This window comes from Diaporthe batatas (assembly GCF_019321695.1).
Source record: "Diaporthe batatas strain CRI 302-4 chromosome Unknown Contig00003, whole genome shotgun sequence".
Lineage (NCBI taxonomy): Eukaryota > Fungi > Ascomycota > Sordariomycetes > Diaporthales > Diaporthaceae > Diaporthe > Diaporthe batatas.
Genome location: NW_025408550.1, coordinates 2,659,409 through 2,674,227, shown reverse-complemented (window position 1 = coordinate 2,674,227; position 14,819 = coordinate 2,659,409). Strand labels below are relative to the sequence as shown.

The 14,819-nt window shown below is 55.7% G+C and overlaps 6 protein-coding genes across 6 annotated transcripts; 2 read left to right on the top strand and 4 right to left on the bottom strand.

The window, feature by feature from the left end:
• Positions 1 to 238: 238 nt before the first annotated feature.
• On the top strand, positions 239 to 4,136 carry KVR01_003246 (uncharacterized protein). The gene has a single exon (XM_044791931.1). It carries the CDS (start codon positions 707 to 709, stop codon positions 3,956 to 3,958), a length of 3,252 nt encoding a protein of 1,083 aa, XP_044648261.1. The 5' UTR covers positions 239 to 706; the 3' UTR covers positions 3,959 to 4,136.
• Positions 4,137 to 4,927: 791 nt separating this feature from the next.
• On the top strand, positions 4,928 to 6,393 carry KVR01_003283 (uncharacterized protein; the record flags this gene model as incomplete). The annotated part of the gene is made up of 2 exons (XM_044793755.1): positions 4,928 to 5,054; positions 5,204 to 6,393. The coding sequence occupies 2 exons, from the start codon at positions 4,928 to 4,930 to the stop codon at positions 6,391 to 6,393; spliced, it is 1,317 nt and encodes a 438-aa protein (XP_044648298.1).
• Positions 6,394 to 7,007: 614 nt separating this feature from the next.
• KVR01_003884 (uncharacterized protein) lies at positions 7,008 to 8,716 on the bottom strand (the record flags this gene model as incomplete). Its single annotated transcript, XM_044781953.1, has 3 exons — positions 7,008 to 8,257; positions 8,328 to 8,475; positions 8,606 to 8,716. The coding sequence occupies 3 exons, from the start codon at positions 8,714 to 8,716 to the stop codon at positions 7,008 to 7,010; spliced, it is 1,509 nt and encodes a 502-aa protein (XP_044648899.1).
• Positions 8,717 to 8,929: 213 nt separating this feature from the next.
• Positions 8,930 to 9,961, bottom strand: KVR01_003604 (uncharacterized protein; the record flags this gene model as incomplete). The annotated part of the gene is made up of 1 exon (XM_044782279.1): positions 8,930 to 9,961. The coding sequence occupies one exon, from the start codon at positions 9,959 to 9,961 to the stop codon at positions 8,930 to 8,932; it is 1,032 nt and encodes a 343-aa protein (XP_044648619.1).
• A 285-nt stretch (positions 9,962 to 10,246) lies between these two features.
• KVR01_003751 (uncharacterized protein) lies at positions 10,247 to 12,068 on the bottom strand (the record flags this gene model as incomplete). Its single annotated transcript, XM_044791846.1, has 2 exons — positions 10,247 to 11,798; positions 11,848 to 12,068. The coding sequence occupies 2 exons, from the start codon at positions 12,066 to 12,068 to the stop codon at positions 10,247 to 10,249; spliced, it is 1,773 nt and encodes a 590-aa protein (XP_044648766.1).
• Positions 12,069 to 12,825: 757 nt separating this feature from the next.
• Positions 12,826 to 13,962, bottom strand: KVR01_003083 (oxidoreductase; the record flags this gene model as incomplete). Its single annotated transcript, XM_044794760.1, has 5 exons — positions 12,826 to 12,858; positions 12,921 to 13,029; positions 13,101 to 13,156; positions 13,250 to 13,559; positions 13,652 to 13,962. The coding sequence occupies 5 exons, from the start codon at positions 13,960 to 13,962 to the stop codon at positions 12,826 to 12,828; spliced, it is 819 nt and encodes a 272-aa protein (XP_044648098.1).
• Between the last annotated feature and the right edge of the window lie 857 nt (positions 13,963 to 14,819).

The following is a 14,819-nucleotide window of genomic DNA, read 5'->3' as shown; positions in this document are numbered from 1 at the left end:
TCACGCATCCGTTCCAGCAGGCGTGGTGCTGAGACTAGCCCCAGATCGCGGCTGAGTGAAGGGTAGGGTTGGTATTTGCAGCGGGCACAGGTAGGCAGGTACCTGGCTAATATGTAAGTTGATACGGGGTACAGCTTGGAGCTTCGCGGCTGGTAGGGCCAATGAGTCTTGAGCCCCCACACCAGTCGGCTGATTGACCCAGTGGGGTTTTGGAATCATCGTCAGACAGTAAACAAACTCGAGACTTGGTCAAACCACGGGCTTTCTCCTCAGCGGAACTGGACAAGGTTAAGCTGTAACGCATCGGCTTTCATGCAAGCAGGCGACAACAGAACGGAAGTCCGTCACTTTTCTCCTCGCCCTGGCACTGGTGAGGACCCTCACCAACACAAGGCGCCCATCTATCTGCGTGCTTGACCTAAACGTCAACACCAAGTTGGCCCCAGCATCTCAGAACATCACTTGTTGCGATGGATCGCGCCTGGTAACCAGTCGACCCCACGTTTTATCGTCAGCCTGCAGTGGAGGTATTGGGGTCCAGCCTCTTCTCTACCGACGCAACATACTCCGTCTCTCGTTACGGAGCCTCACGCATGCTGCCCGCACGAGATATGCCCTGTGCAGCTCTCCTTCTCTGTCCGCCCCCCAGCTCATTTCTCTTCCACTCACGTCAACCCACCATCTCCGACCTAGCATTTCACACACCATGACCACCATGCAAGATTCCGGTCAACAGGACAATGTGTCTCTTGAGGCCCGTATGCGCAACCTCATCCTCAAGAATGCGGACCAGGCACAAGGTCAAAGTGCGGTTGCCGACGTCCCACGATCATCCTCACAGTCCTTGATCCCTCCTACCACGAACTCATCCGCAAGCGCACCTAATCAGGACACTCAGGGACAGTCCAAACCAGTCCAGAAGCCCGGTCGCAAGCGCATGAACCAGGCCCAACGACGCCAGATGTCGTCGCAGCTGTCGGTCGATATTGATCCTCGTGCCACCGGACCACAATCAAGCCATTCTCGTGGCCAGTCGACTGGCAACTATCAACGCCAAAGCCATCCCAACCAGCAGGGCAGAAGTTATCGCTCTCAGTCTGCCGCCTTCCAGTCCCCGTATGTCAACAACCCTCACGGGAGACACCAGCCCTCGCCGTCTCTTCCAGCATTCGCGCCCCCGCCTGTCCTTTTTGACTGGAGGCAACCTGGCGCGCCTGTGAATAGCTTCAACGGGGCCCAGCCTAATTTCTCGCGCTCGAACCACGCCTCCAGGAATTCAACCAGTCAGGTTGGATCATCCTACAGCCAACGACCTTTTTACCCTCGTGCGGAGGATCTTGGTCCTCAAATCGCCCTTCTGGAAAGGCTGTCCGTGGATATTCTCGCCAACGCCGAGATCGCATTTGAGCAGATCCAGGAGAAAGAAAATTTCCGTCTCCTCATAGAGGATGCCTGCCGTGTTGCAATAGCCAGACACGAAAAGATGACTAACGGCCAGACTGACTTCCCTGCTCTGTCAGTTCAGCTGCGCTGTTTTGGCAGCTTATCATCTGGTTTTGCCACCAAGTCTTCGGATATGGATCTGGGTCTCCTCTCGCCGTACTCACAGCCTGAGCCAGACAATCCAGACTCCCCAATCCCACGAATCATCGAGAAGACGTTTCTGGAAATGGGTATAGGTGCGCGTCTTCTGAGCAAGACAAGAGTGCCTATCATCAAGGTCTGTCAGAAGCCCACAAAGAAGCTCTACTCTGATCTCATTGAGGAGCGCGAGAAGTGGGAGAAGGGCGTCGTGGAGGAGCACGAGCCAGAAGATGACGAGGGAGAGCGCAAATCGACTGCCAATTCTGGCGACCAGAGTCACCAAACTGGAAGAGCCAACACCGATGACCATATTTCCATGGCGGACGACAGCAAAATAAACAGCATCAACGGTAATATTAGTAATGATGAGCACGGCATCGATCAGTACCAGGCGTTACTGGACGAGTTGAAGCAGGGTGCCAAGTCTATGCCCAATTATTATGGCGCAGCGAAGAAGACCTTGAGGAGATTAGGTGGCAAGGACATTACCAATTCCACGGCAGCCAATTTCAGCGAGGAGGACTTTCGCATCCTCAATGATGTCTGCAAGGCATTTATCCAGGGTCTGGCGGACGATGCTTTGAGAACTCGACTCCAGGGTTATGCGTCTCTGGCTTTTGATCAGCATGCTACTGTGCCAAACAATCGTTCTATTTTTGGAGTGATGGCGCAGATCGAAGGAGAGAAACTCGTCATGGCTTGCGAATCCCGCACAATCTTGGAGAGAAACGACCACTCCGAACAACTGGCAAGGAACCGCGTTGTCCACTGGAGGGAGCTGCAGAACAGGCCAAACTTCGGCTTGGACCCACTCGGTTACAACAAGGACCTTCTCTCAGCAACAGAGTATTTGAAGAAGATCCCCTCAATCGGATTGCTTCTTCTTGAGCAAGGGCAGTACGAATCTGCTGCATCTTATCACAACAGGACCTTCAGGCTTCTGACCGACTTGGGCGGCCATGATCTGCCATTCTCTCAATCGCCAGTTCTGCCTGTCGTTCTGAATCAGTACAGCCAGGGCATTTATGATTTCGGAATTCGAGCACAAGTCTCAGACTGGTTGCAATCCAACCCCTCAACGACACTCAGGGCCCTCGCGAGACGACACAAGTCCCTGCAGCTGGCCCGAGAATTCGAAAAGGCTTTGGAAAAGGGTCTTTACTCCACCGAGGTCGCCGATGACATCCGGGCATATATCGAATTGCTCCGGGGTCCGATGTCACCTATTTCTTCAGAAGACGTCCATTACGACTGCATCGTCCCAACGACGCCTGATCAAGACGCACTCGTGGCACGAATCCGCGAATTCTCAGATCCGTCTCGCATGTCGCCGAACCTGCCTCGAGACCCGTACAGGGATAAGCTTGAATTCCCAAGCTCAGGCATCGGTGTTCAATGTGACATCAACTTCTCGGCCCAACTCGCAATCCACAACACACATCTGCTTCGCTGCTATTCTCTTACTGATCCTCGTGTCAGGCCACTCGTCCTGTTCGTAAAACACTGGGCTAAGGTCAGAGGAATCAACACGTCTTATCGTGGCACGCTCTCCAGTTATGGTTACGTGCTTATGGTACTACACTATTTGATCAATGTCGCTCAGCCCTTTGTGTGCCCGAATCTCCAAGTGATGGCTCCGCAGGTTAACCCGCAGCTCTGCGCCGATGGCACCACCGTCTGCCAAGGCAAGAATGTTTGGTTCTGGAAGAACGAAGAAGATATTAAAGCCGCAGCCAAACAGGGCGGCTTGACGCAGAACCGGGATTCCATTGGCCTCCTCCTCCGCGGATTCTTCGAGTACTACGCTCAGGGCAACATGATGAGCTCAGGGCATATGCGAGGGTTCGACTGGGGCAGGGACGTGATCAGCCTTCGAACACCCGGCGGCGTTCTAAGCAAACAGACGAAGGGTTGGACTGGTGCTAAGACAGTCCTCGAGGTCCAGTCGGCAGACAAGCCTCCAGCAGCCGAACCGGAGATGCCCCAGGCGAATCCTGTTCCTGGACCCGAAGCCCAAGGCGGCAGCACCTCAATTGCGACAGCACCGCCGCAAGGATCTCAAGAACCGGCCACGGCGTCGAGAGTGCCTCAGGACCGGAGCAAGCACGAAGTCAAGGAGGTCCGCCACCGCTACCTTTTCGCCATCGAGGACCCATTTGAGCTGGACCACAACGTGGCCCGCACCGTCACACACAATGGGATTGTATCAATCCGTGACGAGTTCCGCAGAGCGTGGCGAATCATCAGGGGTGCTGGTAGAAATTTACCCCAGGAGAATCTCTTGCAGGATGTCTCGCAGGATGTACACGCTGAGTCCACCTCCTTCGCGGAACTCATTGATGAGCTTCATGGTCGGCAGCCTGCTCAAGCCTGAATGTCGGCCCCGTTTACTGTGAGCAGGCAGTGCTATCGATTTGCAGCCGTTGTTCGGTGTCAAAATGAAAATGGGAAAGGTGCAAAAGCATGGTGTATCAATCTCATCACAGGACTTAGTCACATTCAAAGGGCAGTTCCAGGGCCAAGGTGTTACAAAGTACTCAGAGTAGTTGGACGTGGCGTTGTGCCCATATTGGACCCGATCGCTTTGGAGGCGAGGAACAAGATAGTTTCAAATGCAGTCGATGTGCTCTTGCTCTTTTCGAAACTAGGCACCTAGGTAGTGAAACCCTCATGATAACCCAATGGCATCGTTATGGGACTCAACACCACTGACCATTTTCATCCCACATGCTTCCGGCTGCCCCACCTTCACAGTACTTTTCTTGGGCTATTATATAGCCCTTCCCACATTTACTCTCCTTCGCATGATGTATGCATTTTGGAGAATCCCTTGGTCTCGTTCTTTGAGCTTTTTAGGGAGCGTGAATTTCATTTCACGTAACAACGACATTTTCTGAGCTCACAGCATCGCACTGCTCTAGTGTTCAACCGATTATTCACATGGTTGCCGGGAAAATGCCAGTCATGCCAAATACACTGCCTTTGAATGTTTTCAAAAGCCCGAAAGACTCAACCATTGCATATGTCGAGTCACGGGGGCAGATCGTTCATTACCCAAGTAAGTATCCAACCCACCTGGGCACCTTTGTCCTTAACGTGTTGCCACAACTACTCTCGCCGGATGCGTCCACGAACGAACACGGTCTTTTCGAAATTTCAACATGGGTTGGAGAAACATCAAGTTTAATTTCCTGCGCACCTTGGATACTAATTTTGATGACAACTGGACAACTGAGAGCATTTACTGCAAGGTACTGACAGCGTAGAAGCCAAGCCAGCGAGAGCAAGGCGACGACGGAAGCACTCAGTTTCACAAGACCAGCAGGGCTCTTCAAATTTATCAATGGCATCTAATGCCTCGGGACTGTTCGGGGGGTTCGTCAATCAGCAAGGCTCAAACGATCCAAACAGGCGCACAATATGGAGGGCGGACCTGGAGTCTATCCGGAGGGAGACGCCAGTGCTCGATGGTAAGAACACATCTCCTGCCTTCAAGATACTTCATCAGTCAGCCACCTTTCGGGATGCTCCAAAACAAGACTAAACAAAGAATCAAAAAAAAAAAAAAAAAAGCACCACTTCAGGCTTTGTAGGCAGGCTATTTATTGACAAACGCCAGCAACTCGGTATCGCCCCCAGCAAGTTACCATACAGGCACAAAATGCGCCACAAGCGCCAGTTGCCTCTTCCAATACAGGGCAAACCTCAGTGACGAGTGCCGCCCAGTCCAGCCAGCCCCCAGCTGTCACGATAGAGATAATAGACTCCGATGACGATGACGATGGCGGTCACGGGGCAGGAAACGTCACGGGCGCGGGCGTGCTGGCGTTCTACGGCCAGCAGGGCCAGGAGCCAGCTCGAGCCGCCGCCATGATAAAATACCAGGACCAGGACCTGGCGCGCCGGGGGAAGTACCCGTCGCGGCAGAACGGGCTCGGGTTCGACATGGACCAGCTCCGGCGCGACAACAACTGGGCCGTCCCCTCGGACGGCGAGGTGGCCGCGGCCTGGGACAGGAACATGTACATGTCCTCGCCGCCGCTGGGGCTCGACGAAGCCGTCACCAGGAACTGGGCCGGTGACGCTTATGACCTCCTGTGCGGGTTCCCGCTGGTGGAGGAGGTGGTCTTCTTCCGCCCGGGCAACTACGCCGGCGCCAGTTCGGCGTGCTTCTTCAAGGCGCTGGCGTACCTCTTGTACGGCGACCACGCCTTAAACCTGCGCGTGCAGGCCGAGCACCTGAGGTACTACGGCGACGTGCTGGAGTGGGTGAACCACCCGCGGCATCAGCTATATAAGAGGATGAACAGGAAGTTTTACGACACGTCGGTCACAGCTAATAGGACCGATGTCGATCTGGTGGCAAACTTCTTCCAGCTCCTCTCGATCCCACAGGCGTGGGTTCCACTGGACCTGCTCGACGTAACCGCGGACCTATATAACCTTTTCATCGTGGTGTACACCATCCGCGTGCGTGCCGGCGTCCCACCCGAGGTAACCGAGGTGAGCACCAAGGGGTCCTACAACGCCAGGCATATCTGCCTGCTCTTCAACGGCTATCATTACCAGCCGATGGTCCCCAACGACTTCTTGGCCTCCGAGTTCACGTTCCCGAGGATTACGTACGAGAACATCAAATCACTTCCGTCGTCGAGAGTCACGGACGGGGGTAAGGCCTCGATTGATCTGCGATGGCGAAATACGTGGGGCCGGGGATTAGACAGGAAACAGGGCGCGCTACCTGTCGACCACGCCTTTTATACGCACACGTTGGCGACCATAATGAAGGGGTCTTATCCACGGCGGTGACAAGAGCAGCAAGGATTCAAAAACATCAGCCCAAGCGCACTAAGACTTGGTTCAAGGAAAGCTGCCCTCATGGGGTCATAATTAAATTTGATCTGCCTCAGCGAATGTCGACGAGGTATACGGTTTGTGCCGAGATGTTATCTTGCCCGCTGTCTACTTTCATTCCGAGGAAGTTGACAGTACATCATGACAGCGGGCCTTCTGGTTCGGGTCGATATGCCAACGGTCCGTTAAGGACTCATCCATGGAGAAGCGGATTGAGCCCCTGCTACCAAAGGGTAGCAACGCTGGGTAGAGAATAGGGGAGGGAAGAGTGAAGGGAACTGCAGGAAGGTTTTCGTTTGAAAAAGAGACAGCACGTTGACCGCGCGCTCTTGGAAGACATACATATTTGCATTGTCTGGCTGCCCTGTTATTTTGTGGTCAATTAGCAATGATGACCGTACACTTGCCTCGTGGGCTCTCTGAGTAATCCCTAAAAAGTTGCCGTGACGCCTCGCTTGAATGTCTCTACAATTGCCATTCCTACCCGTGAAACCATTGCAAAGCAACCCCGTCCGTTTGGCTTGCGCATGAAATTCTGTGCGACCGCCGGACATGCCTCCGCGGCAGTGCTAGTCCTGGATGTGCTGGAACAGTGGGCTGATGGATTCACCATAGTGACTGCGGCGGATGGCTTCGGACAGGAGAAAGGACAGGTCGAGCACGGTGAGCTTTGGCGCATTCCTGGCCGCCTCCTCATTGATGGGGTAGCTGTTCGTGACGACGATGGCATCAATGCACTCGCACTTTTGCATTTGCTGGAGGGCATCACCGCCGAAGACGCCATGAGTCGCGATGCAGTAGACCCTCTTGGCGAAGCCTCGCTTCACAACGGTCTCGGCGGCAGCGATCCATGATCCGGACTTGTCAATCATGTCGTCGATGATGAGCACCGTGCGGTTCCGCACGTCGCCAACGAGCGTGATCATGTGCTCGATCTTGGGATCCTTGAGCTTGTCTTCCTCTTCGTCCGAGCTTGCTTCTGCGTCGCCAGACCCGCCCAGCGCGTGCCCATCCGGTGAGAAGTAGGATGATGCTTGGGACTGGGCCATTGGGTCCTCATCAGGGATGGTTGTGTCTGCAGCTGACGTAGCTGGGGATGGGAAGTCATCCGGCACGATGTGGCCCTGTACGAGACGTCCGTGCGTGACTTCTCGGGCTCGTTGGTCATTGTAATCATTGCCCTCGGTGGGCGCCTCGGTCTGCGCCTCGGCAGGCACGTCGGAGTGATCCTCAACAGCAACGGACGACGAGGAGGGACTAGCATCTCCCGTTTGGCCGTTGGTCTGCACTTGCAAACCGTTGGTGCGCTGTGAAGACCCCTGCTCGGAAGCCTGAAGGCGGCTGCGGCGCATTCGGGCAGCCTGCGGAGTTGGCGTCCGCGGCTCGGCAAAGCTGTTCCGCGCTATGCGGATTGCTGCCGGCTCCAATGGTTCGAGACCCTCGAGCTGATTCAAGATCATGCTGTGTGTCATGCCGGCACCGCCTCTCTTCCGGTCGGTTGTGACCATGCCGAAGTTGAGCTTCAGGGCGTCGGCGAGGGACGTCACCCGCTTCGTGCCGCCGGCGTTCTTGGAAACGACAACAGCTTCCTTCCAGTTGGGCACGTTGTGACGGATCCAGCGGGCGATGAGCGGCTCGGCATGCAGGTTATCAACGGGGCACTTAAAGAAGCCCTGCATCTGGGAGGCGTGCAGATCGACCGTAATTACGTGCTTGACGCCGGCAACGCCAAGAAGGTTGGACAGCATTCTGGCGGTGATGGCACCCCTGTGGGACTTCTTTTTTGACTGGCGGCTGTATGGGAAGTAGGGCAGCACAGCTGGACAGTTGCGGTCAGCACAATGGCGAGGCGAGGCGAGTCAATGGGGTGGCGAGGGGGCTTCACTGACCAGTGATCTTGGTAGCAGAACCGCCTTTGCAGGCCGAGATCATGATGAGCAGCTCCATGATGGTGTCGTTGATGGTGGGGCTGCCGGACTGGATGATGAAGACATCCTTCTCCCGGACACTGGTGAGGATCTTGACGCTTGTCTCGCCCTGTAGAGAAGAGAAGATGGTGAGCCAGGTCACTTTTGCAACAGAGGTTGGCCGCCGTCCAAGGCGCAGCGGTGGCAGACGACGGCGCGCTTCAGACGCGGCGACAGACGCAGGGCCGACTGGCACCCACATTAGAGAACTGCGATAGCTCCGCCTCTGCAGGCGGCATGCCCAGGCTCTCACATATCTTGCTCGTGAGAGCTGGGCAGGATGAGCCCGCGAAGATCAGAGTGTTCCGCATCTTGTTGGTAGGTGGTTGGGGAGGAGAAAGGAAAGATGCGCGAGGTTGCGAGGTAAAAAAAAGACTTGTTCGCTTTGGAGGTCCGCAGCTGAATTTTAGGCGGAGCTCGACAGTGGAAGAGATTTAGTGCGGGGCTGCCCGCGGTCTTGGCCCCTGTTCCAAGCCGCAGCCGCCGCCGCACCTACCTCCTCGGTTGTAGAGAGGGAAGTCATCTTAGAGCTGGCTTGCAGGTGCATCTCCCAAGGCCGTCAACTGCACCTCAGCTACAACACCGAGATGATCAGTCACCCACGCCTTGTCGAATCCCAGCTTGACAATCTGCTCGCGCTCGTCCCTCCCCTCGGCCAGCACATCTCTTCCAAACCTCTCAAACCTGAGGATCCTGACACCCCCACAGAAGTAGACCTTGTCCATGCGCGAGCTACCAAACTGCTCCCGCAACTTGGTCGCAGCCTGCTGGCCCCAGGTGAAGCCCTCGTCCGAGTCCTCCTTCCCGCCCAGCTCGAGATATGCATCCTTCAGGTTATTGTCGCGGTGCAGAGTGCGGTCAAACGGCTGGATGGCATTAAAATCACCCGCGGCCAGGGCAGCATGCAGGTGGCCCTCGTGCATGTACTTGGCCACGAGCTCCATCTGGGGCGGGCGGAAGGGAGGATCGAACGCCATGGACTCGAGGTGAGTGTTGCAAAGGCGGACGGTCTTTCCGCCGAGGGCTATGTCTACAAACAGACCGTCCCGGTCCATCCTTGTCTTGGAGTAGTGGACGCGGAAGGCAGACACGATGGGCAGGCGTGAATCAACCAGTGTTGTGGTCCCGTAGTGCGTGGTTGCCCAGTTGGTTGGGTCGATATCAAGCAAGCAATACCGCTCTCTGACCCACGGCGTGTTGCAAATAGTGGTCAAATCATCGGGAGTGCATTCCTGGAGGTAGATGACAGATGCAGTAGTGGACGGGAGGGCCTTGATCAGGCTGTCCAGATGAGCCAGCGCCGGTCTCATGCGTGCCTCTGCAAAAGGCAGCATAAAGTCCACGTTCCATGTGTAGAGCGCCAGGGCGAGAGTCCCTTGAGAAGTTGAGGTCTCAGTCATGTTCCCCACGGGAGTGGGTGACCCTGGGACCCAAGAGGATGTTGCAGAATCAAAGGCATAATAGCCTTGTGCGTGAGGCTTGTCTGCCTCCCAAGGCACTGTTGTCTTCCTTAAGACGGCAGTGTCTTTGATGGCCTGAGCAATAATAGCTTCCATGATTGATGTTTCTTCTCAAAGCAAGGAGACGGAATGAATTCGGAAGTCTGAATTGTTTTGGGAACTGTGCTCGATGCTTGTGACGACTGGGGCCAACTCAGCTCACTCCGTAGATACATGCAGGGCCGTGGCGTTGGCTGTGTGATCACAGTGGGGCACCGTTGGCAGCCTTCAACGTTAGCACCTGTTGGTGGCACTAAAAGCCCATGCATCTGGTGTTGCAAACTTAAACCCTCCCCGTGGAGATCATGCCTACAGTCGTTCAAGGCTCATATCTTGGGCGCGTCAAGAGCCTGGGCCTAATGCACCGAACGGGTTCCCAGACAGTGGTGGCCTCCTTCGCTGTTCTAACTTGCCCGCTCGTCCCCTCCTCACAGCTGCTAGGCCCCCCAACAGAGGGGGTGTCGCTGTCTTTCTAAGTCGGAGAGATCGTGGTAGGCCAGTCATATCCAACAGTTCGTCCAGCTCTCCATGTCGGAGCTGCAGAAACAAATTTGCACCATCAGTGGGGCCAGGAAAGTCCTTGATGGGCGGGAGCATGGAAAGACACTCCAGCAATTCGGCCACTGGTACCTGCGGCGAGGCAGTTCCAACCAGAAGCCCTCCCTGGCACTTTAGCACTTGGTGCAGCATTCGGAGCGAGTAGAGCGTCCCCTGCATCTGTGCCGTCAGGTGGACGGTACTCCAGTTCCCCGGGTCCAGCCTGTTTCTAGACTTAATCGCTCTCTGGAAGACCTCCTTGACCAGCGACTCTTTGCCCTCTTGCGACGCATATGTGATTTCCTGTTTTAAACAAAACAATGCCCATCGTAGATATGGGAGCTGGGGTTTTTGGTTTATGAGCGTTCTGCACGAGTCCACCAGCCTGTGGGCTGTCTCCGTCATCTCTGGCTCTGATAACAACTCGATAGCTTGTCCCTTAGACTTAGGAGACATGGTCCGTCGATACTCCGTGACGGTCGATGAGACCGAGGGCGTTGTCTGGCACAGACTGTAGGCCAGCTGCCGTATCCACGTGCTCGGGCTCCATGCACTCTCATGATCCCAACGGTCAAGAAGCAGAGGGAGATAGAATGTCGGCTCCGCTGGATTCGATATTTCCTCAGGGCCTGTTCTGGCGGTCTCGGTATTTCTGACCCGGCTCAATATAAATTCTGACACCCTAGGGTCCAGAAATTTCAATGAATCCGGGATTGTCAGGCTAGAATCTGAGCCATTAATATACTCGGAAACAAAGTCCGCGTAATCGGCAGGGTTTGCGGTGGCCGAATGCTTCTTTTGAGCCTGCGATGCCCAGTATGAAATCTTCTGGTACGGGTCGCTCTGGATCTCAAATGCGAGGGATAACATGCCATTCTGGCCAGGTTCGAGGGACCACCTTTCGCAAATAGAACGTTGGCTGTATGTCAGCACTGGGCGTGACTCGGACTCTTCTGGTACAATTTCTAGGTCGCTGAGGAACACCACGCTTCCATGCTGTCCGAGATCGTAGAGGAGAAGGTCGGAGTCTGAGGTGAGGAGAGCCCCGCCCTCGCGCCTGACGTGGTCCGCACAGAAGTAATCCGCCTCTCCGGGGACGAGGTGAGTGAGGTGGCCGTACGTCTCTGACGTTCTCAGAGCCTCGAGAATCGACGGGACCGTGAAAGCCGGGACTGGTATTCTAGGAGCACGGTGTGCTTGGCGAGCCGCTGGTGCGGCCCGGGTATCGCCCTCGGTTCGAATGCCGGATTTCGTGGACACGAAGTACGCGTTCGAGGCAGCTGAGGACTCAACCAGCCGGTGCAGCCGCACATCGCCCTTGGACTCTGGTAGGTATCCGTCAAAATAGATTGCCGCTCTGGAAGCCATCAGCAAAGATACCAGTAAGATAGGCCAGGGTTTCATACACTTTACTCCCGCGCGACTGCAGGTTGTCGAGCCAGCTGATGGCAGCCGAGCCAAGGGCAGTATACGATGGGTCCTGGAGTGCAGTCGAGACGCGGCTCTCGAGCCGGCAAGCGAAAAAGATGTGATATGCGAAAGCTGGGCCATCGACAACCACGCTATCAGCCAGCTTTGAGTAAGCAGCAAAGGGCCTCAGAGCTGCTGTGAGACCCCGAATCCCCATGTCTCAAAGCTCTCGAAGCCGAATCACCACGCTGGCGGGGCGTGGCGACATGGGTTGTGAGTCTTGCTGTTGTAAAGGTGATGGGGGAGTGTAGCACGACGTGCTGTGTTGGACGGCTGCCGGTGTGTCACTGGGCCCGGGCCTCCTGGAGCGTTGCAAATTGCTCACTCGGCTCGTCCTGCCCAGCACTTGAGGCCAACCAGTTGTACCGGCAAGGTGAGAAACTCTGAAAGTGCGAACAATGATTCGAATTAAAGAATTTTTAATCACGCTTCCAGCATGCAATGCAGTGCACATGAAGAGTTGTGGACGTTGTCAACAAGTTAGAATTCGGCCACTGTGTGCGGCACCTAGCCGAGTCACATGAGCCGAATTTATCACCAACCACTACTGCAATAACGCGGTCAGTCTCCAGACACTTTCAACACAGAATTGAGAACTACGATATAAAAGCTGATCTCACTAAGAGTTAAATGTTCATTTGCGCTCATCAAAACGGAGGGTACAGACCTATAACATTTGAAGACAGCCTCCTATAAGGCAGCCTTCGCAGAGTCCCGTACGTGATACCGGGTCAGATCAAGGTTTATGTTCCTCTCCTATTAGCCCATGACTGACGCCTTAGGACGTAGTACAGAATCATTGATATATTGGGTTGTATAAAATCTAGTCGCAAACTAATTCGCACTGACGCCTGGGATCTAAGCTCCACCCTATTCCTCTCTCTCCAGCCCATCGCAAAAGCAAGCATGTTAACTTATGATCTCCTGTGCATGGCGCCCGCTCCTCCCTGGTAGGTGTCAGTTCACGTGTCCATGCTGGTCTCACACGCACATGCAAGACAGAACGTACCTGGTGTGATGGGAAGATCAGTGTGTCTGCGATAACCACGTTCTCCCTCCGTGTGGCTGAGAACACGATCACCTCGGCGATGTCGTCGGGGGTCAACGGGTCCACGCCGCTGTTGGGCTGTGTCAGCATCTTGCAAGTTAAGCTTATCACTAAATGGCCCTCGAGTAGCCAGTGACTTACGCGTAGACAGCATCGGCCTTGGACTTGTCGCCGTAGAAGCGAACGATGGAGAATTCCTGGCATCTGTGTCAGCCATCGGGCAGAAACCCACGTGTATACACGGGAGCGCAATATCTCGCGCTCCAGCGACCAAAAAAGAAACGACCTACCGTCTCGACCTGGCCCGGGTCGATGCCGATGATCCTGATCCTGGTGGCGAGCAGCTCCTTCCTCAGGGCGTCGGTGAAGCTCCGGACGGCGGCCTTGGTGGCGCAGTAGATGCTGCCGCCGGCGTAGGGCTCGCGGCCGGCGATGGAGCCGATGTTGATGATGTCGCCGGCGCCGCCGTTGGGCCTCTGCTGGAAGATGGGCAGGATGGCCTGGGTCATGTTGATGAGGCCGGTGACGTTGGTGTCGAACATGACCTTGACGTCCTCCTCGGCGATCTCGGGCGCCTTGGCCATACCCTTGACCAAGCCTCTGTGGGTGATGGACTGTCAGCCATGTTCTCGTCTATTCCCCCTGTACGATTTCATGACCGTATCGTCAAGAAAGAAAAAGGTCATCCATACGCATTGTTGACCAGGATGTGAATGTCCTTGAACTCGGCCGGCAGGTTGGGCACGAACTGCCGCACCTCCTCGGGGTTGCTGACGTCGAGCTTCACGGGCAGGACCTTGACGCCGTCGCCGACCTCCTTCTTGATCTCCTCAGCGATCTGCTTCAGGGTGTCGACACGGCGGGCGGTAAGGATCAGCTTGAGGTTATTCTGGGGAGCGGTCCGGGCGAACTCAAAGGCAGTGCTGCGGCCAATGCCGGAGCTAGCGCCGGTGATGACCACGGTCTTGCCCTCGAGGCGTTTGGCAGCAGCAGCGGAGGCCATGGCTCTGGTGTGGATATCTGGGGCAAAAGCAAAGGGCAAGTTTGGCAGGGGTTGACTTGGACGACGCGACACGAGACGCTGGACGGCTCGCAAAGCTGTTCGTGCCTGGAGGAACATGGGACTCTCAAATATTCAGGACTGCAAGTCGTAGGAGACGGAACTGTATCCGGAGGCGAAGAAAGCACAGTACGGAAATCCGATATTTTATTGGCACCGGCGACCCTGAGCCGGATACCAAGCACGCAAGAAGGCAATGCCAAGGCTTAAACCCAGGGCCAGAATGCAGCTGGGCACCGTTGAAGCTACTACCCCGCCATGATGCTCAGAGAGCAACGGGCAGCCAGGCAGTGAGAGCTCCCATAAGAATTACCCCTCACCCTCACCCGCTGAGTCGGCAATCTCTGGCGCGAGAACCCTACCCGCCGATTTCAGGAGCTCTCATCAGCACGTCAGCGTCCCGGAGGAGCCCCTCGGCACCAGTCCCGACGTCGGTGGCCGCCCACGGCAACGGCACGCAACCACTCGGCCCCACACAGCCATGTTCACGCAGTCCACGCAGTACATATATGAGCAGTACTGGGCAACATCCTGCTGTCCTCTTGATTGCTCTTCGAAAGGGGTCAAGACCTGGCACCGTCACCCACGTGCTCCTCTTGAGCTCCGGTGCGACAGAAGCCTGGATGCTTCTCAGCAGATCGCTGATACACAGTGGCCCCGGGGCACACACAACACGAGTGCTGCCATACAGTAGTACGACGTGGACATGACAGTGTGTGAAGTGACACGGATCAGTCCACGGGCCGCCTCGACGACTGGTGGTGGTCTTCCGAGCCGAGACGGCCGTTTGAGATCGGGTC